The sequence below is a fragment of the Lepisosteus platostomus genome, chromosome 23, assembly GCF_059453375.1.
Source record: "Lepisosteus platostomus isolate fLepPlt1 chromosome 23, fLepPlt1.hap1, whole genome shotgun sequence".
NCBI classification, from domain to species: Eukaryota; Metazoa; Chordata; class Actinopteri; order Semionotiformes; family Lepisosteidae; genus Lepisosteus; species Lepisosteus platostomus.
Genome location: NC_142633.1, coordinates 13,850,484 through 13,873,646, shown reverse-complemented (window position 1 = coordinate 13,873,646; position 23,163 = coordinate 13,850,484). Strand labels below are relative to the sequence as shown.

Below are 23,163 nucleotides of genomic sequence, written 5' to 3'. Positions count from 1 at the left end.
GTTGTTTAAACTTCCTTCCTATGCTGTTTTTGCTTTCTGTCTGAAAATGACAAAAATTGATAGGTGGAAAATACAAGGATTAAACCTAGTACTTTCCTACAGTCATACTCCACATTGATGTTAACCCATTTTGCACTAGAACTTAGATGTTCATCATTTACTATAATCACCTACACAATATTGACTGCTCATCCTCCAGCTTAGAAAAGACTCTCCTCAGCCTAAAATTACTTTAAATGTTTTCAGTTACTACCGCAAAAGAAAAATGTCTTCTTCTCACAGATCATAGTGTGAACCTTACATTTAGCCAGTCCTTTAACACAGTTATTCGTAGCTGTTTCTGAAGTTCACTCCATGTGGGACAGGTCGAATCCTTTCTAACTTATTTGAACAGAAGTCTTCATTTTCCTGCTGCTTCCAAGGGGGATCTTTTGCATTGTATTTCCATAGGTCAAGCAGGGGTCAAATCTTCCCTATGCACTGTTTTTCTGATGTAATGAAGTCATGTTTTGGAACACATAGCCAATTCTAACTGGGATTTGCAATGTTCATTGATGGAATACAGAGAGTGCATCATTAAGAGCTCAGAGTTATAGTGAGCCAGATGCAAGACTATATCAGTACAGTTCCAGATCACAGGGCTCCTGTTGTAGCCTTCAGCAATTTAAGGATTTCTTTCCAGACTTTCAAAGCTTTAAAATTATCTTCTGTTTGAACACAGATATACTGGACTGGATTCAATTTAATTCTATTTATTTATTTTTAATCTAAAGCAAAGAAATGAGAAGCTGAAATAACATATATTTCTATGGAAGATCAAGCAGATGAGTCTCCTGGAAAGCAAAAATGTGCGTTTGACCTACAAAATACAGCTTATTACAAAGACCATCCCTTTTTATTCAATGTTCTGACTTGAAACTTTGTTCATCTGACTTTAACCTTCAGAAAGATAGTTACACATCAATTAAAATGCCAGAAAATATCCTCATTATTTTTCATTTGGTGAAAGAAAAAAAAAACAACAAATTCACACAATACACAGTATATTTAAGACGTTGTTTTTATACTCCAGTTACTCAAAGCCATTATACATCTGCCTTAGCTTTAGATATCTTCCTTCTTATCTAAAAAAGGCTTTTAAATACACTGACATTTTGTTTAATGCTGCATACACAGTATGTGCCTGTCTATATTCGGCTATGACCATACTTTTGCCAACTGAGTTTTTCTGAATGCTCAGAGGGCAAAGTAATTATGGAACAAAAAATAAAGCCATGCTTTACAGGATCCATGTTGTTTTTAGTATGCATTTTGTTCAAGTGTTTTTAATCTAAATTAATCAGAGTATTTTTTCAGACTTTAAATGCATTTAAAATTCTCCTCCCTGGATTAATTTTGGGCCTTGCAGAATACTTAAAAAAACTGCTGAAGTTCAAAATTCCCAAAAGTAATGCTACTTTTTTCTATACATAAAAATCAAACATAGAAATTAAGAGTGGATAAATTTAACATTGTCTCAAGTGTTAAATGAAGAAATGTGTTTTTCTCAGAATGCCCCAGATTTGAAGTGTTCCTTTCTGGCTTTCCTCCAATAACTAGACTTTTCCCTTTGACAGGGCAAGTGTAAATGACAGGTTTAGGAGTTCAATTTAGATGGTTGTATCAACTATTCAAGCTGGATAAAAAGCCTTGAACACTTCCATCAGCCTGGACCAACAGCTGATTAATTTATTATTCTTCAAGCTCTTAATTAAAATAATTGCGCTGTTAATGAGGTGGGTGGTCGTCAGACAACTGCACAATCACCTCCAGCCGAGTGTTTTATTTCAATCTTTTTTTTCTTTTATTGCCATTTTTAAAAGCATTCTTAAGAAAACTTTTCTCTCTCCTCATTTTCAAGCTCATTGGGTTCTGTCATGTTTGTCACGCATGGAGGCCCATATAATCTCATAGAATCTCCTAAATACCTCAACAGCAAAAACGGGGGAAAGCAACAACATATCTATAAAATGAAGAAGTGACTGAAAGCCATTGAACAAACTGGTGTGATGTTTTATGAAGATGTGTTTGAATGAAGACTGAACAAGTTTTCAGTGTTTGTCTTAAGCAATATAAGTACTGTACACAGGTCACACAGAGGTCAGAGCTTCTTTCAGCATGCTTGTGTCGAAGCCAAGTATGCGAGTATTTTCAAAAACAGCAAAACCCTGCTCATCCAGTCTGTGTTTGAGAATTCATCATGAAAGTGCACTTTTCCTCAAGGCAGAATGTGTTACTACACACAATTGTTTAAGAACACAGACCCAAAATGTGCAGCAACCAGCAATTTTAGGTTTGCCATCTCCATGATTTTAAAAAACATTGAAAACCTGCCTTCATAAGGAAGCTATTTTCTTAGCTGTTAGCATTACCAAGACAGAACATACAAAAGTATGTGTTTATGAATGATCAGAATGCTACAGTGCTCTAGATTGCTCAACATTAAGAGCCAAATGCTTCATTGTGAATTCTCTCCGTTTTTTACAAGGTTTTGTCATCTTCATTTTATTTTAATGAATTTGTTTACACTATAATGAGTTGTCTAAAAGAAATGTTTTTCTCCTGCATGTTTTCAGTTTTATAAAATAGGAGACCATGTGTGTGTTTCACGTACCTATGATATACTGTATACACATGAGAAAGTTGTATAATAGTTTAGATTTAACAATGTGATGTAGATGAATCTATAGGACTGTTTTTTACTGTGCTCTGTGTTAAAATGCAATCTGCCATTTCTGGGACCTTGCTCTTATGCACAAGAATTTGCTGCTGGCACATTCACATAAGCAAACTCATATTTTAATATTTTGCCTCAGAAATGATTCCCGAAAGCCCACACCAGGTAAGGTATGCAGTTGTATCTTTTTATTCAAGGCCCTGCTTCTTAAAGCTTTTATAGTTTTGCCACACTGAAGCAAAAGGACATCAAAGATTTGCCCAAGGTCATGTAAAGAGTTAGTGCTCCAAAGTGGGAATGTGTGTATCCCTTTACGTATCACTGAATGAACGAAAGACAAAATCATGGGCCATTCCATCGATATATATATATAAAGCATGTTTCGTACATAACTTCATTGCTGTCATAGTGTTAGGAGCTCATTCACATGCTCCACTTCAGGAATTCACACACCTACACAGGCATTTTTGCCTGTCTGAAAAGCCTAAGCACTTGTGCCACAATGGGCACTGATTGGCACTGCGCTCAAAGGAGACAGGTGCTGGCACACAGGAAGGAGACTACAAAGAGACCTGACTAGATGAAAACATGTAACTGTCAAATCTCTATGGGAAAACGTGGTGCACATTCCACCTCCACTCACTGTATAATTAAGTTAATAACAAGTGCTCTTATTCCAGGATCTCGGCACTGTTTCCTATCACCACCTGCCCCATTTGAAGCCTGGCACCAGCTGGTTACTTTTTCAGCACTTTGCATATGTGGATACTTGAACAGTGGAAACAGGTTTTGAAATGGCACTGCTGGTTGGAAAACTAAAGCCAAGGTTAATGGGACCGAGACTGCCTGGGATAAACTGTAATAGGAAAATGCACTAATCTCAGAAAAGTAGTGATTAAATACAAGGTGTTGATGGCTCAGCTTGTGGTACAGATGTATCTGTCAAAGAGCCATCAGAACTGTACTTACTATTTAAGGTAGGTCGCTTGATCTTCTAGAAAGCATTCAAGTGCTTGTAATCTTTTTTACTCTTTTTGCATGAGCATTAGAATACAACAGTTGGCTTGATTTAAATGTTAAAAATCAAATACCCCTAAGGAGCTTCCTTCCTTTTAGTGAAAGTAACATGATAAAATTATCATTTTCACCTGTAAAAAAAATCTATGTCAAGTAAAACTACTAACTGACTAATGCACCAGGCCTCCTTATTTCCAGAATGACATACATGAAAAACTTGAGCCAATATGATTTTAACCCCCTAGAGTCAGACTCTTCAGGCTCTCAAGCTGGAGTTTCCAAGGTAACCTCAGCACAACAAATACATTTGTTGTTACATCTTCAGTGTCTGGAATGCTAATGGCTCAATGCCCATTAAAAAAAGAGGAGTTAAACTATTTTTCACAGAGAGATAGAGAGCTAGACAGAATACATATGGTAAAGGTATGCAGAGGGTTAATTCTCTATAGAGTTTGATATACTGTACAGTTTAAAATCTGGTTTAATTTTGATAGTCTGGTGTAATATGCAGTTTTTCTGCTGCCATTTCTGATCATACTACTTCATGAAGAAAAAGACCAAGATTTTTTAAGGTCATCTTAAAGTCCTAAAGTCTTGATTTGTGCATATTTGAATTGCAGATACTGGCAAAGTCCAACTGCAAAGCTGAAATGCAAAGTCCACCATCTGCATTTCAGTTCTACCATGGATTAATTTATTAGAGTTGATCCACAAATTAAATAATTATTACCATTTATTCCGAAAAAATAAATCCGTAGTTTTTTTTTTGTTTTGTTTCACAGCTGGCTGATCAACAACAACGCAAAAAATTAAGCAATAAAGTCTTTTGCAATGGAAATTCTTAACAAGCAAAATAATTATTTGCCCAAACAGAAAAAGTTAAATTCCATCACTCGTTATAAAATGCTTGAGTAGGCCACTAGAGAGCATTCGGGAGCACTACAGCAGTAATCTGGGACAAAAAGAGAAAACTCCTACTGTCCAATTATCTTCCAAACACTGGGTACAGGCAGAATAAACCCCCAGTGGGTTTGCCCCCCTTAATTATGCTGTCTTTGATTGATGTGGGATGTCAGGAGGGGAAGCAATTAACTAGCGATTTGTTAACTGTGAGAGTTTACATTGTTAGAGGTTTCCAAAAAGGAAAACTTGCTTTCTATTCAACTTTCTGGCTATAAAGTAACCTTTTTCTATAGCTTCTCACTTTGCTATGTCCTTTGCAGAACTCCTAAATAGCCTTTCCCTCCCAGCTGTCTGCTCAGAAAAGAGAGACTGACAGAGAAGCAAGCCCCCCTCAAAGCAATATCCTGCTAGTGCTAACACCTGGGACTCTAACTCTGCTAATGCCATGCTGTGTACATCGTACACTACTACCAGTCTTCTGAAGAAATCACTAAGTGCTATTTAATCTAATGTAAAACATAAAATCACATAAAAAAAATCACCAGTAATGTCTTTAAAAACTGTAATGTGCTATTAACACTTTATCGTTTTTTTTTCTATTTCTGCACTAAAATGTGAAGCAGTGTCCAGTAACTGAGATGTTGCACCAATAGGCAAATAAATACATAAGACTAAAATGTCAGACTTTTTTTTTTTGCTTAAAATGTTGCGATGTTTGAATTGAGCATCCCTTTTTGGTTCTGATTGCTTGTATTCAGAGAACACGTTTGAAAACAAATAATGCACTTCAGAAATAAACGGCAAAAAAACAACCAAGGACTTTAATCTGATAAATGAAACCTCAATGTTTCAAGTTCCAGTATGATCTCTGAAGGAGAAGTATAAGGGTCACCCTTTTACACATGCTGTGACATTACACAGGAGGATGGAAGGCACATATTTCAATATCAAATTTGCAGTTCATAAAACAAGTCCCTTTATCTCGGCATAAAAGCCGAGATTCCTACCTGCTGTCAGCATTCTTCTCCTGGGATGATGTCAGTTTCTCTGCTTTTTCTGAAGGCCCTTTGCCAGCTGGCTTCTTCGCTCCTTTTTGCTGAGAGATGAGAAAAATACTCATAGTTAAAAACGAAAAACAAAACTTTTGAATTTCAGATAAAAGAACATGATGGCATGTTCCACAAGCAGTTAACAATATGATCTTATTATCAAGGGCAGAGAAGCACAAGGAAATTGCCAAAAGGAAACAGAGGCTTCACCCTTCATATCCTTGGTTCAAATACTTTATTGCCTTTTCCTTTGCACTTTAAAGCACACAAATACACGTGCAGAACAACAACATAAGAAGGAACATAAACAGCATTCAAATTCAATTACAGTTCACAATGATACACAGTGTTGTGTACTGCAAGTCTGGCTTCTTATTTTCACATGTAAGGCAATATTTGAATGTTTGCTTCATTCTATAAAACAGCTATACTGTAGCTTTCAACGAATAGAAAAACTGCAAAGTTTTAACATAACATTGAAAAACAAATCATACCAACTAATTGGAAGCTTAATTCAGTTTTCAGTTCATACAAAGAAACCTGCATCCATAGCCTGCACAGGTGTACAACGAATTTTATTTTAGAATACAAATGATCCTGTTGTAGGGATCAGTTTCTGCACCAAAAAATATAAAATATTTATTCATTATTGAATTAATCACTATATTTCAGACAAATGGCAGCACAAACTTAAAATGATGAGCTCAAAAGCAAACAACCATCTTTGAGGAACATTCCCTAATACCTCAGATCTTCAATTTTAATGAAAACAACTGCAAAAATAATTCCTTACATTTCCTTAGCGCTTTTCTGGACACTCGACTCAAAGCACTTTACAGGTAACAGGGTAACAGGGACCAATGTGTTGCCCTACCAGGATGATGCGACGGCAGCCCGAGTGCACCAGTACGTACAAATCAGCTACCAGGGGGGAGGAGAACACAGTGATGAAGCCAATTCAGAGATGGGGAGCATTAGGAGGCCATGACAGGAAATGGGAAATTTGGCCATGATGCTGGGGTAACACCCGTAGTCTTCTCGAGAAACACCCTGGGATTTTTAATGACCACAGAGAGTCAGGACCTCGGTTTATGTCTCATCCAAAGGACGGCACCTTTTTACAGTGTAGTTTCCCCGTCTCTATACTGGGGCATTAGGACCCACATAGAACGTGGGGTGAGCTCCCCCTACAGGCCCCTCTAACGCCTCTTCCAGCAGCAACATTAGCTTTCCCAGGAGTCTCCCATCCAGGTACTGGCCAGGCTCACACCTGCTGAGCTTCAGTGGGCTGCCAGGTGTGGGCTGCAGGGTGATATGGCTGTTGGCCTGACTGCAGCCCACAATTGCAGTTAATGCTGGCCTTGTGAATTTCTCTAATCACACAAATCAGTTTTTAATAAAAGTATCTATGTCATACCTTCTCCGTTTCATCCACCAGTAGGAAAGGCTGGTAGTTGGGAGGTGGAGGGGCTAACATGAGATTCTGGAATTTCGCACGTCCCGCTTCAACTCGCTGATTGGCTGGAGGTGGGTGCCAATCTTCTTCTAGCTCTGAAAACCTACGTAAACCTGCAACAATACAAGGAAGGTGACAATAGATAAGATAAGATCACTTCATTAGCCATGTACAATTTCATGCATTAGGAATTTGTCTTTTTGCATAGCCCAACTTACTCTCCATGAGACACACAGACAGGGAGAGAAGCCTGGGTCAGAGCGCAGGGTCAGCCATTTATACGGTGCCCCTGGAGCAGCTGGGGTTAAGGGCCTTGCTCGGGGGCCCAACGGAGTAGGATTCCTCTGCCGGCCGCGAGATTTGAACAGGCAACCTTCCAGCCACAGGCGCAGATCCTTAGCCACAGTGGAACCGCTCCGGCCCACAGTCTCCTCCAATCAAGAGCAGACTGTTCAGATCATCCAGTTGGTTTTGTCAGTAGCTAATTGATCCAAGCTTTTCACAGAGCTAGTGTATCTGCCCCAGCAGCAGGGCAGGGTATTCTTCGTCCATACTCCTACACTTATCTGTATAAAGAAGAGCCTCTTCTTATTTTTTTGCTCTTCCTCGTAGGTTCTGCTTGTGTCTTCTAGTTGGTTCACTTTGACAATGCATTTTTGAACACGCGAATCAGGTCCCATTGTAGTCTTTTTTTGATCAAGACCAAAAAGGTCTAGTCATTTTAGCTCATCATCTCCTTTGACCCCCGATAAGATTTAAACTATATTTTCAAAATTGCCTGGAAGATTAAAATGTTTTTTATACAAACATTTAAGTCTTTCTCTCTTTGTTACCATTACATATTTGTAGATTATATTTCTGTTACCTGCAATATACTGTATATGCCTGCAGATAGCATTATTCAAAAAATCATAAAACTGATAAAAAACCTCCACAAAAAACAGAAGCAATCGCATAACTATTCCACTACTCTCTGATCTGGTAAAATAAACAGGGTAAGGAGAGAAGACACTTTCTTCACATTATGTTTTCAAACCACAGTTATACTGTAGCTCCCTAAGGAAAGGGGCTCCAGATCACTAGCTCACCAGTTTTGCAGATCACTGGATTCACTAACTACACTGAAGAAACAAGTGGTCTCACTCGCACTGGATAGTAGTTAATTTGTCAGTAATAATGCTCAACTCAAATACTGCTTCTAAAAACATGTTATACATAGATTTCTTACTTGCCCTGAGGGCAAACAATCTCCAGCCTGCTCGTTGAACAATGAGCTGGGGTGGGCAGTTTGCCCATAGGGAAAATCAGATTCAAGGCCTTTCTTCAGTTAAGTGGCAAGTCACTCAAATTCACAGTTCACTTGAAGTAGGCACTGCATTCATTAACACAACCAATGATGCTGGTGACCAAGGTATCACTGAGCTTGTAAACATCACAGGATTATGGGATGTCTTGCCTCATTGACCAAGAATTACTGTCACAGTGGAGCGTCTCTTTACACATTACTTTGTTTTTTTTACAGAACAAAAATGAGTTTCCTGTCCAAGATATATTGGTTATATCAAGGGAAGAGGGATCAAAATTTAAAATCCACTTGAAATTATGTCCATTTCAACAGCAGCTCTTCAAGACTGCTTGCTTCTCCGCATCCACCAGGCTCCTATTTGTGTGTCTCCTTGGAAACCCCTGGGTATGACATCTTACAATATGTCACAGTGCAAGGAAGCACTAAGTGCCCTTTCAGGCAGCATGGAGTGCATTCTCCAGCAGAGCAGCCTTTTTACTTAATGCACTCTGAATCGAAAATTGCACCGACTCCAGTTTAGCTCAGCTACAAGAAATTGTTTCTATACTGAACCAAAATTAGCCTTAATGCAGAGCAGACAACTAGAAATGAAATAGGTCATTTAATAGCTTTGCTGCTCTATGGGTGGGACATGCAATCTTATTTGAACAAAAGTCTTTATTTTAAAAGGTCTCAAGATCATTATAGAATTGGCATTTCCCGAAAAAAAAAACCCTTAAATCACAATGAAAGAACAGAAGTATACATTTTACCTGCCTAGCACAATAGAGGATTTTTCAGTTTTATTTATTGAATCTAAGAACCTCCTTCAAGGATACGGAATAAATTGAGCAGCCCAAATAGGGCTCTCTGAGGGATACACTTTGCACTTTTGCTCTGCATACACATTCAGTACAAACAGTAGCTCTTACAGAAAATCATTCTCAGGAATTAATACCTACAGTTTTGCTACTAAAGAAACCACAATGGATAATTATCTCAATAGTTTTACTTCACTTTGAATTATGTCAAGAAGTATGGGTATCAACATTTAAAAGAAGAGTCATTTAAAACATTGATACACCATGCATGATTCTATGAAACCTCCATAGAAGATTCTCAAGGGAGGCTTCTTTGAGTTGTGCACCTTTCTGTAGTTTTTCCAGCTAGAGCTAGGAACTGACTCGAACAAGAACAAAGCCATGCAGCAGTAATACAACAGTATTTCTTAAAGCCCAGAGAAGCGTTGCAACATTAGCTACACGCTAAAGACCTAGTAAATAATGAACGTGCTATCACTGAATCAGCTCTAAAGCCTTTTTTCCTTCACACTGATAAAAGACAGAAGTATATCCACATGGAAAACAAAGATACGACCTGGGAGAAAATGTATGAAACATTAACTAGAGGAAACCTTTATTTATAAAAACTGTAAGCCTCTATTGTGGCAAAGCAAATATTAAAATAGCAGTGAGGTATTTGGGGAAAGCATGCCAAAAAAGCTGGATATAATTTCATTTCAATAATAATCATTTTTCCAAAATAATTACGGAAGATTTAAGTGCCAAGTGGCATTCAAAGCAACAATCAGTATGATTTCCTACATTAACTGCTATTACTAGCCATTACTTGCCCTTCAAATACCCGCTGCTGTTTAGCAGGATTAATCCATTGAGCCTGTTTCTCTCGATTTTGCTAGTCTGTAATTTCCTGTACATCTGGATGCGACACTCCTGCCAAAACGCAGGCTTTCTTCCCTGCAACTTCGGGGGAAGAGAGAAGCGCATCTTTAAGAAGCAAGGCTGGAGAGGAGCAGGAACCAGGGAGAGACCAGTCTCTGTCTCTGACCCCCCGTGTGCGTTTTTTAATTAGAACAATTATAACAAGACCTGCTGGATAAAGGTTAGACTCTTGCCTCAGGGACAAACCAGCAGGTACAACGATCCCCCTAACTGCCACAGAGAGGCAGAGCAATGTGACCTCCCCACATGACAGAAATGTCAGTTAATTATCCTTTTTTTTTTTACAGCCAACTCAATTATAGCCCACTAATCACCTGAAGAGGGTTGCAGGTAAGAAACTGAGGGGGGCGCACATCCATTGCATGGAGGGAGGGAGCTCATCACTACTACCTAAGACATCAGCAATCATCATTAAATCTGCAGATGCAAGACCTAATAATAGGATATAAACAGTTATAGGCATTTTATGAGCTAATCTATGTGAAGTAATATTTTCATCAAATGAAAGTGATTGGTTTTATTGGCCTGGCGGGAGATATAAAATGAGATTTCGAAAGCTTGGTCTATTTCAAAGGTGACCAGCTGCACATCACACCTTTCTTCCCTTTTTGTCCAAAGTTGACCTCAATTAGTCCAAATGAGAACTTCTTAATGAAAGCAGAGGAAGAGCGGGCGGGAGCAGTGGTACTCACCAGAAGAATTTTTCATGCTCCATCCAACATGGCTGCAGCCAGAAGGACAAACACTTAACAGGAAAGAGACACTGACAAAAAGCTAAAGGATCTCCAATGAATGTACTGACACTGATGTCACCATGTTATCACAATACAGAACATCACTGCAGAACAGATCAGTCTGCCATTCTCCTTTTACTGAAAATAAATCGGTCTCGCCCCCTCTGACGCATGTGGCCTTCAAAGTGTACTCTGAATGAGTCTAAAAGTACTAATAATTATTTCACTTATAAATGGATAAGTGAAATAGAATTTTCTAAATTCTATAAAAACTCACATTTTAACTCGCATAAATAAAATCAGTGACCACTGGGCTTTACGTTGTGTTAGAAAAATAGTTACCTAGAGTATTTAGGAAGCATCAATAATTAAATACCTTTAATGTATATACTATATACTGTACTATACTGCATTCTATGAATGTATAGAACCTAACGGACTTGGTGAAAGGTCTTAAGAATATAAGAATAATGTTATACTCCAGTATAAGCGTGTAACTCGCCATAGTACAGCTTTAGGAACATAGCGCTATTTTGGAGTTAATTTGTAGTCTAAGCTTTTACATCTTTTCTTTTCTATTCGAAGAGGAACACATTTAATTCCTAAACATATATGCTGGCTAATTATTTCTGCTTAACATTTTAAAAGTCTAGAAATGTAACCATTCATACTGTGACAAACAAAAATGCAAAGTGCCTCTTCATTACTCGTTTTTTATTTGGGTTGAATTGACTGCATACAAATTCTCTCCTTGACCTAATTCACCATGCCACTGAACTCTCTTTTCAGGCCTCTCTATGACTGATAAATACAGAACTTCTTTAAGAATAGTTCAGTTGTTGATTACAATAATGCATATATTCTGAAAGGCCACATGGGACTATCCAAAACCTTTTCTAATAAACAAGAAAATCACAATTAATTACAGTTGTAGGATTTTTGTCTAACCCATCGAATGATCAGCTGTTTTGAGTTATGGAATCCAACCAATAGTGATTAAGGAAAATACAGATTAAATCAAGCCTAATATAGGCAGATAAGTGAAATTCTGCTTTTATACTAAAGCTTTATAATGTCTGAGGAAGGATTAGTTACATAAGTAATGGATGGCAACATTCATCTCTAGGAAAGAAGTGGACAGAAATGCAGAAATAAATGTTTTCCTTCTGTTTTAAAATATTTCATTGATATTTCAGTTGCTATGGTGGAGCAATAAATATTGGTGTTTCTTTAAAATAGGTGTTTCTTTAAATAGGGAACAACTTCCCTAATGAATAACATCATTGGGTTTGTAAAAGAAAAATTCAAATATAAAACTGAAATTAAGTGTGTCCTTGAGTAACTTATATTTTAACTGAAGTTGACTAAACTATTTCCACAGTTAATCTAAATTCAAATTTTGATATCTATTACAGAGGAGCAATGGCTGTAACCTCTCAGGACCGCAGACATGCTTAAACCGCAAAGCCCTGCAAAAACAGATCTTCAATTAAGACAACCCTCTCCACTAACTCTGACCACTTTCATGTGCCTGAAAAACATGAGTTGTCCTGTAACCAATGGACACAAGTGTTGTTGTTGCCAGAATATTATGAAACTCAATACTTGAGAGCTTAGGATAATACCACACCTATCTATAGATCTTATGTCATGTGTGTTTCCATTCAAAACTCTCCTTGAGGTGGTTGTTTTTTTAAATGGGTGGAAAGTATGTTAGAGGGGGTGTCATTAAAGACATTTATCCAGGAGAACACAGCGTAAGTTGTTGACAGTTTTGAAATAGGATAATCACAGAATAATTATTTAACATGTTTTTAATTTTTGTGGGGGCACAGAACATTGGCCTTTATTATATTGTTCCTGGCTAAAGTTTGGACACAGGCAATCTGCCACATATAAGAAACAAAGAGAGTTCAAATGTATACTAATACACAATCAATTATATATATACACTGATGGAAAAAAGAAACGCAACATTTTCTGGAATGAGAATACTATAGTTAGAGTATAAGTACTTTCACAAAATGTCAATTTTTTTAAGGCCTCTGACCAGCAATACAGATTGTGCAGTGAGGCATTGCAACTTGCCAATCACAAGAAAGCTCGTTAGGTGCACTTTTACTCAACGAGGTTGAGGTGGAACAATGCCTGATCGCATCCTTTAAAAAGCCTTAATTCAAAGCTTAGGTCACTGCAAGAAAAAGGCCACTCTTAGTAAGTTTTACGTGTATTCCATAATGTCTCGAATGTCACCAGAAGCAGGGGAGAGGGCCATTGGCATGCTGCAGGCAGGCATGTTATGTGCCAGCATTGCCAGACACTATGGAGTAAGCAGCTCCACTGTGTCCCAACTGCAGAGAAGGTTTCAGCAGACCGGCAGGACAGATGACCGTCCAAGATCCGGTCACCCTCGAGTGACCACACCAGAGCAGGACCGACGTATCAGACTGGTCCATCTGAGAGATCGTTTCAGGTCTGCCACCCATACCGCTGCTGAAACTGCCGGTAGACATAATGCCTGCATCCGTGACAGGACAGTGAGGCTCCATGCTGCTGGCCTTAGAGCAAGGTGAACTGTCAGAGGCCCTCTGCTCACTGCTCCTAGAAGTCACACCCAACTGGCTTAGGCCAGAGTCACTCTTCAGTCTTTTCCACGCAGGCCGGAGGGCCAGAGTGTGGAAGAGGGGGTGTTGCGTTTCTTTTTTCCCCATCAGTATAACTACTGTATCTATGCATCAAGACATAGAATAGGGGTGTCGTTTTGGCATGGTAAGCAGCTCTGGTGCTTCAAAGCTCTTAGGTCCTGGATTGGAGTCTGACCTGGAGTGCCTCATGTGTGATCTGTTTGCAAGTTGTCCCTGTGGCAGCTTTGAGTTTTCAGGAGGTGCTCCAGTTACCGAACATTGTCCAAAAACCTGTGGCATAGACTCACTGGCATCTCTAAATTCTCCCCTGCGTGTGTGTAAGAGTGAATATTTTCATAGGGATCCTAAAGCAGAATTCTAAACAAATACTCAGAAATGTACAGGTATTGTATGCAACATTTTGGTTATTCGAAGCAGCTTAAAGATTTAGAATTAATATGGTCAAAATCTGTTTGGCAGTTTTGAGCAAACCCGGGACAATACACAGGGCAGATGCAGCAATGCTGCCGTAACGAAGGCTTAACAAAAACCAATATAGCCCGCAAATTGCTGTAGTATTGCACTGATAAATACTATAATCAGAGAATTCAAAATGTACTAAATTAGAGCAAAACAAATACCCAAAAAAAGAAGGAACAAAATGGAAAATTGCATCTCAGTGGCAAGATTAAAGACGAAGACTATTTTTGCATACCGTCTTGCTAACTAAAGACAAAGAAAAAAGGCCTTGTAATAATTTTGACCTATTTTGGTATACAGTATCAGCACAAAAGCTCAGAGTTAAGGTACTTAAATTCATGTCAGACTTTGAACATGCTGTTCATCCACTACTGCTTGAAATTCTTTCCATCTATATAAGCCAGCTCGGATGTGCACTGCAGGGAAGAGCTTTAACTGTTCTTGGTTCCTGTTGAACTTGACTCAGAAGGAGTGGTATAGCTCTGGAACAGCAATTTTCCTTCCTCTCAGTAGACCCATCCTGTATAAATACCACCCCCTGCCTCGCCATCCCTCTGTTACAGCAGGTGCGAGACCTTTGGCAGACTCTCGGCAAGACAGCAGTTCAGGCACCAACTGCACTCTGCTTTGCAAAACTAGGAGGGATAAGGAGGCAATCTCTCTTCAAGGAGTTCATCAAAACACACAGAAGAGTGTCCGTTACTTAGTAAAGTGTTTTTTTTCTGTTCTCTTTTCTTATGGATGCCCGAGTCAAATTAGCACTCGGTACATTGACACTAGGTGAGGTGATTCACCTTGCTGCAGTTCTCGAGTAAGACGGATAAACTGCACAAAAAGATAACTGTAATTCAGTAAACATGATATTTACAGGAAAAGATGTTATCAAAAGAAATGGAAACTTGCATTATAGCAATCTGCCTCTGAGAAATGATCACCTGTTCTTTCTATTTTACCAAAAGAAATAATCTTGACATTTCCCGTGTTCTATATGCATACTCTACAGACAAGATTGTGGTTTTCTTTTTAAAGACTGATATTTTCTGTGCTATCAGATTAACACTGAACTTGAGCAGCAGAAGAAATAAAACAGGGAAACAAAAGGACTGATTGTGCTGCATTCCAAGCACTTTTTTTTTTTTAAAAAAAGAAAAGTCGGAAAGAAGCAAAAAAATAATAATTTCAGATAAGGCCTCCGTCTTAAAACTGAATAAATAAATATATCAAACATCACACGCCTTAATCTTCACATTTGACAGCGTTGGGGGAAGAAAGAAATTTGCTCTGTTTTTATAGCCTGCCGGAGTCATCGACAGTTTAGTTTTGCTAGTTATTCTCCCTGACAAGCAGATCTCTATATGAGATAATGCCTCATGTGAGGCAGACATTAGTTTTTCTTTCTTTTTCTTATAATTGGATTCTGCACTATTCATCATTCATGTACATTTTGTCTAAGAAATTGTCAAGTAACCTTTTTATTAGACAGAAACACTTTAAAGTTCATTACACTGTACAGTATTTGAAATGAATTCAATCTGCATTTGTTTGTTTTCTAAAAGACGTCCACCCCATCAAACCTTATAACAATCCGCGGTTAATTCTGCCTTTTAATTTAGTGAAAAGCTGATGTCAATTAAATGAGATTCAAGAATTGTTTCTACCTATATCAGCAGCTCATCTCTTAACCACCAGCTTTGAGAATGAGAAACCAGTAAATTTCTCTTGAAGGACTTCTGTTGTCATAAAGACCATCTTTGATCTCCTCTACAGAGAATCTTAACGAGCAGAAACAAGGCTCAAAGATGAAAGACCAGAGCAACTTGGAGCAAGACAATATTTACTTAACTAGCAAGAACCCCCGTCTCTGTTTTACTAAAGTTCACAGAAATATGTAATCAGATACGTCATTGTAATTTAAGACTGATTTCCGAGGAACAGAGATTCTAAGACGAGGAGTGAACAGAAACTGTAAACCAAAGGTTAAGCAAAGCATCATTAAATCTGATGCACCCTGCTGTATCAATATTGTTATGAATATGGAAGGTTAACATGCTGATCAGAAGATAAAAGGACTTGACTGTAGAAACTCGGTTTTTTTTTTTAATAAGCTAACTTACCTCCTCTTCAGTTCTGGACAGAGTCATGGGTGCTAAGTAAGATGTAGATCCAATTGTAAAGATCTCCTTATCTTACACTTGGACATCACCTTGAATTTCTGAGGCCAGGCAGGATGCTTCACATGCATTTGATTCTTTGGCAATACTTAGGGGCTTGCCATCCACCAGAGGGTTCTTTCCAGTCATCCATTTACAGTATATATTGTAGTTTCTTAACCGTTAATGTAACATCTCAGAGGATATTTTCCCAAAAAGGCAGCCATAAACAAGGAATGGAAAAAAGTCCCCCACACTGCTGAAACAATAACTAATTGCTAATAAGACCAAGAAGGGCTTCAAATCAAAATGCATTCCTGCCCCATACCAATTTAAATTAAACCCAGCAGTCACAAGTGTTGAAGAAAAAGATATGAAGCTATTCATTAAAGTAAAAAAAAAAAAGATCTATTGCAGCATATCAAAATTATTCTGTAAAAAAAAAAGATTACTTTTTGTTGTGCAAAGAAAAATATGTAAAAAGTCTAAATCTTATTGTGCTCCAATATGCTTTGGAGAGCATAATATACATTTAAAAATTGAAAATGTAAAAAAAAATAGTTCAAACCCCATTAATGGAGTTGCTTAGAATAATGATGGACACTTTTAAAACCTATTAGTCAAGCTGAAAACTTTCAACAATTAAAATATGTTACAGCAAAATGTTAGCAATAAGTCAAGAAAAAAACCTTAAATAATTTGATTTCATACATATTCACAGTATTCAAGCCTGTCAACTCAACATTTGGTGGAAGCACGTTTGACAGTAATTACAGCTCTCTCTTTAGGTAACATTCAACCAATTTTGCAAACTCTCTTGATGCAATTGTTGCCCATTGTTCTAGACCAATGTGCTCAAGCTCTCTCAAGTTGCTTGGGGATCCCTTATGGACAGCAGTTTTCTAGATGTTCCATAAATTCTTCAAATGTATCAAGCTAGGACTTTGATCGGGTCACTTTGGTCTTGTTTTTTAGCTCACTGTCCCGCTGAAAGGTGAATTTTTGTTCTAGTTAAACAGCAGGTGAGAAGCAGCCTTTCCTCTAAGATTTGTCAGCACTTTGCTCCTTTATGTTCCTATCAGTCTTGACAAGCTTCCCAGTCCCTGCTGATGAGAAGCAGAACTAGAACATAATGCTGCCACTACCACATTTGCCAGTGAGATGGTGCTGAATAAATGGTGCACTCTGTTGGGTTTACATCAGATGTACAGTAACACCTTGCATTCAGACCAAATAGTTTTGAATTTGTCTTATTTGACAATCTTTTGGCTGCATGTTTGCAGTATCACTTTGATGCTTTCATGCAAATCCCATTCTGGATTTGAGATGTTTTTTTCAGTTCCCTACAATCCCCCTTTATGGAGTGACCCTTGGACATTTTTTTCCATCCCAGCCAGTGAAATCTGTAACTCAAAGTTGCCGTTAGCCTCATGGAAGCATCCCAAATCAGTTTCTTCCCTGCTTAGCTGCTTGATTTGGATGGTCAGCTTGATCCTGGTCATGTCTGGGTGCCTTCCACCTCTTAATGGACTTCACCATGCAAAGAAGAAATTGAATATTAGGTCTTTGAAAGATTTGATACCCTTCTCTTGACCTGTCCTTTCATACAGCTCTGTCCATCAGTTATTCTTTAAGTTCCTTGTCTTCATATTTGAACCTTTGCTTGAAATGCATGACCTGTGTGAGGGACCTGACACAGACGGGTGTAATCATCTGACATCATGTGAACTACTATTCCTGCACACAGACAGGGCCCTCTCACTAATTGTGTGGCTCAAGGAAATTGGGCACCTAAATTGATTTAGGTTTTGTCAAAGCAAAGGGCTTGAATTCTTATGCAAAAATGACTTTTACTTCTGGTTTGTTTTTTGATTTGAATGTGTGGAGTAGCTTGTGTATATAACAAATACTAATTGCTACTCAAGTGTCACGGGTGCAAGCTTTAAAGCAGCAAAATGTGAAAGCTGTGATGATTTAAATATGTTTGCAAAGCACTGCATTTTTGTCAGGTGACTTTTCAAAGGCGTGATGTCCCAGGAGCAAGGATTAACAAATGAAAAGCATTATTGGAATTTACCACCTAGCCACCTTGACAGAGGTATAACCACCAGGGCTATTGAAAAAGTGTTTGTACTGATACGTTTGCACCTCTACCCAAGCATAAGCACAGTGACAAAAACGGCAAATAAATCCTGGAGTGCCAGGAGATCTTGAACTGCCTGTGCACTTCCCACTTCATTTGCCACAAGGACACACTGGTATTAAATCACATTACTGTTAAAATAGCTGCAGAGGCACAGGAAGGTTTTGCAGAATATAGACCGCAAAGTGCATTAAAAAAGGAGGGGGACACAGCAAATTGCCTTCGGCACCAGCAAAAAACATGGACCATTAATTTTAATATTAAATGTCCCCTACTGGTTTTTAATTTTGTCCTTAGTAATAAAAGAAGGTAAGCGGAGGTTATCACTCCCTTGTTTGCCTAAAAGCCCTTTTTTTCTTTCCCTTTGGATACCCCGCCATTGAGAAATCCAATTACTGCTCAAGGTTTGAAATGCCCCAGCTTGCCTGGCCAGCCTGCTGTATTACCATCTTGAAATGACGTAATCTTGTCTTTGGACAGGGAGGATACACCAAGAGTCTTTTTCAGCAACTCATACTTCAACAGAGAAGCTAAAGGAAATATGCTAAGTTTGGAAGTTTAACATTAAATGCATAACAATTTATTCCCCATATGAAACTTTAGAAAATTGGTTTAAATTCAATTTGTTAAAATTGAAAAAATCTTGTCATGTACTGTATTGATATACTGTACAATCTAGATGATGCCCAAGATTTAGAAAAATCTGAAAAAAAATCTGAAAAAAAAAGTGTAGTATGCTATCACCTTGCAAATTGGAAAATCCATCCATTCATTTTCTAACCACTTCTCCCAATTTAGGGTCAAGGGAGAACTGGAGTCTATCCCAGGCATAAGGCAGGACAGGACTCAGGACAGACTGCCAGTCCCTCACAGGGCACACACACACGTCCCCGAAAGCCAATTAACCTAACAGTATATTTGTGGACTGTGGGAGAAGAGTAGAGCACCTAGAAAAAAAACCCAACACAAACATAGAGAGAGAACATACGCCACACAGATATCACTCTAGGTCTAGACTTGAACCCAGGGTCCCAGAGCTTTGAAGCAGTAATGCTAAACACTGCACCACTATGCCATCAGTGTTGGAGAATAGTTCATCTTAATTACTTATTTTAGAGCACAGAATCAAATTTATGGAACAAGTAAAGGTTTATTCCATTCTGAAAAGAGAAGAAAAGAAACAACATTTCAGCTGTGGAGCCTTCTTCAGGTGTGAGAATAAAATGTATGCCTACTGGACGGATTGGCTTCTTCCCTTTTCATCTCATACTTTCAGCTGAAATTCTAAGCCCACACAATGTTAGTCTAAGGCTGGAAAACTGAAAGTTTTAAGCGGTGTAGTATTTTGAGCATCTACATATCGCTGTTTTTCCTTTTTCTGGGGGCCTGTCAATCAATTCATGTGCGTTCCAACACACATAATGCAGCAGCAGCAGAACTGAACAAAAAGATTAAAAAGCAGCCAAAAACCCCCAGAACAAATCAGCTCCAAAAAAAGCAATTAATTTAAATTCAGGAAAAAGATGCACAATTGGCTAACAAAGGTGAAAAAGAAGGAGTAAAGGAATTTACACACCTAACAAAAGATATCTTTAATTAGATCTATAGTGCTTTTTGATAAGAAAGCAGAGACTAGCAGAAAAAAATATTTATATAAAGAAAAAGTACACAAATTCTCAGTTGTCTAGCTCCCAATAAACCTCATCTCTCCTTTTGCTTATTTCTCCAGGTACATGAGCTGCAGTTCACGATGGCAGGAGCATGAGTGACTGTGGAGGAGGATGGGACTGGCTGTTCCATCTACAGGCTTAGAACAACACAACCTGGCCTACAAAGATGGTCTAATGGCAGCCGGAGCCACCTCCATGAGCTTGGCTCTATTCTTCCATTCCAGCCTGACCGAGAGGGGTCACAGAGTACAGTGTAAGACGTTCATGCAATTTCACAACAACAACAAAAAAAATATTAATAACCAGCTGATGACCTCACTTTCTGCTCTTGTGTCAAGTGTGCCCACTCCAGCTCTTACAACTTTTAGTTTCTGTCATTTTACTGCTGTGGATATTACTGCTGTTGCTGAGTTTGTTAAAATGAGACCAACAACCCGTGTCTGGAACTCCATTCCTATGCCTCTACTCAAATTTAGTTTTCCTACTATTCGTATAAATTGTTGCTAACCTTAACAAGTCCCCGAACTCTGGTCTTGTTTCTGAAGGCTACAAGTTTAAAAAACCCATGGACCTGGACTCTTAAGTAGTTAATCACTACACTCTTGCAAAAAAAATGGAACTGGTTGCTGCATCTCAATTGCAATTTTATATCTAATGAGCTAATTAATGCTCCAATAATGCTGAAAATAATGCTGAAATTTTGCAGGACATGCTTGATTTTTTTTTTGTATTCTGCAAACTTTTGAAGTTGCATTCCAAAATTGTTCAGCTTTATTCCCATAGTATTAGGACATTCCCATTGCCACAAGTAAAGTTTCTCGGTCTGTATGGTAAAGACAGCATTGCTGTACCATGTGCTGATATCCAGGGGATGGCTCATTAAACTGACTTAATGACAATCTGTCTTAAGCTCCCAGAGATGTGGTAGATCTCAATTAACACTGCATCCCTGTCTTCTGGTCTCCTCAAAGAAATCACTCTTAAGCGAAACCTGCAGAAGCTTGTAATTGGTGGATCTTCACAAATGTTAATCATAAGTTTATAGCCTTACTTAGATAAAAGGAAGAGATCAGACAGAGCACACAGGGAAATGGATTGAGGCAGTTCCAGCTGTTTCTTGTAGGATCTCAGTTTTATCTGCAATGGCTTGGTACTGTGTTCCAGACATCCAAAATTGATTTTATGCAAATAAAAATGATTCATTTTCAGTCCTACTTTCTATATATTCATAATTTCCATTCAGGTCCCTATGTCTATCTTTTATTCTTTTTGCTGAAGTTTATTAGATTATTTCAAAAACACCTCTCACAGACAATAGTAAAAAAGTTGCACGTCTCTATATTTGCAAATGGAGAAATTCATTTTCATAGGGAAAGTGAAACCTTCATTGTTTGGTGGGGAAAACGCATGCCTGTATCACCTGAGAATTTCCAGACTTTGGCCTTGGCACTGCCATGTAAAGGGTATCGGTGACCGGATCAAACTGCCATCGTTATGGCCACTGAAGTTAAATTCAGTGGGATTAGGGCAAGAGAATCCTCCAACAAACTACTGCAGGTCATGCTGCTGAAAAAAATAGGAAGCTTTCCGCTTGAAACCAGATGAAAATGACCTTGATTTATTCAGCCTAGGCCAGGTCAGAGCCCCTACCTCGTAAATTCAAGGCCAAAGCCTCCAGATATTTTTGATGATCAATAAAACATAATTGGATTTTCTTCATATTTGACCAGATATATTATAAAACTAGATGGAGAAACTGTAAATTTTACATTTTAAAGTCAGGATATGGCACTTACTGTAAATAAGGCTCTGTTACTACTGCTTACCTCCTATCATGTCTGAACAGTGAACACGTTTTCTCAGGTAGTACAGGGAGAAAGACATAATGAAAACACACTTGAGTCTAAACATGCAAGTTAAACATGATGCTGAAAAAAGGGCTGAAGGAAACAAGAAAAATCCAAGGTTTGGAATTTCAGTGAAAGTGTTCTCTTGTACAAAACAAACAGCATCCTGGTTACTTTAATTGTAACAGCACTTCTACTTCTACAGAGCTTCTACTTAAATATCAATATTCAAGACAGATCCATAAAAATACATTGTTTCAGTTGCTGAATACACCCGCCTTAGCTGATACCTGGCCTCAAATGGAGCCGAATCTTTCCCATAGAAGGGAAAAGGACTTTTCTTACAAGTACATACTGTACAGTACACATCGCAGTCCACAGAAATATTCACAACACAGGGAGCTGCTTACAGATGTACACAAATATTAAAGAACAAAGATATGAGCTACAGTCATCTGTACTTTTTAATACTGATAGTGCATTCTTGGGTTTTAATATGAACTTATGAAATTATTCTGTAAATGGCAGAAATATACTCAGGGCATCACAATCACGTAACATTTGAGTTTTATTAAGTTGTTCTTCAGACCAGCTGCAGTATCGAGTTAAATTTAATTCCAATGAATGTCTTATGCAAGGACAAACCACATTTATGAAATCTAATTCACCAAATATTTTCCTGCTATGCTAACAAGCAAACCAAAGTAATAAATATATATGTTTTAGGAGTGACGGCTGTTTGTTTCTAGTTTGACGATAATTAAGCATACAAGGTGCTCTGGGTCATTAACAATGTCCCTATTCTTTGTTAGGGAACTTAATGAAGTACTCTCTAAGGGCAGGGCTGTGATGCCCGCACTGCAGGGACCCTGTTAAAAGAATAAGGGCAGAGGCAAGGGAAAATTAGCAAGGGTCAATTTTCTCACCTAACTTAACAGGAAAGCAATGAGGCAGGCAGTTAAATTAACAAGGCTGCTTTGTGATCCAACACGATCAGTCTGACCTTCAAATTTCAAACCACTCTTGTAGCATGAAGAGCAATGGATTATCGCCAGTTACTTTCCACTTGACTGAGGGCTTCTCTGAACTTTAGAGCAGCCTGACAATCAGCCAGTGCTGGGAGATAAGAGATGCACACAGCACAAACGTTCAGCCCCCGGGCAAAATACAAGGTAAAGGGTTTGGATGGCCTTTTGATTGTGGTGTGTAGGCCTGTACCAAACTTGGAAAAGTCATGAAAACCACTATACAGTACACTGTACAATTACATTTATTCTAATAAATTCTTACATCTGGGTGCAAATCTCACACAATCATCTCTGTGTTTAACAATATTTTATGTTCCAA

The 23,163-nt window shown here is 38.3% G+C and overlaps 1 protein-coding gene across 2 annotated transcripts in view; it reads right to left on the bottom strand.

Annotated features, from left to right (window-relative positions):
* The window catches only part of LOC148642120 (MORN repeat-containing protein 1-like), a 71,504-nt gene that overhangs the window by 21,879 nt on the left and 26,462 nt on the right, over positions 1-23,163 (bottom strand). For both annotated transcript variants that reach the window (XM_088617076.1, XM_088617077.1), the window contains exons 12-13: positions 7,103-7,254; positions 5,644-5,732 (exon numbers count right to left, since the gene is read on the bottom strand). In XM_088617076.1, coding sequence (XP_088473202.1) covers positions 5,644-5,732; positions 7,103-7,254 — 241 coding nt within the window. The remainder of the gene's footprint in view (positions 1-5,643; positions 5,733-7,102; positions 7,255-23,163) is intronic.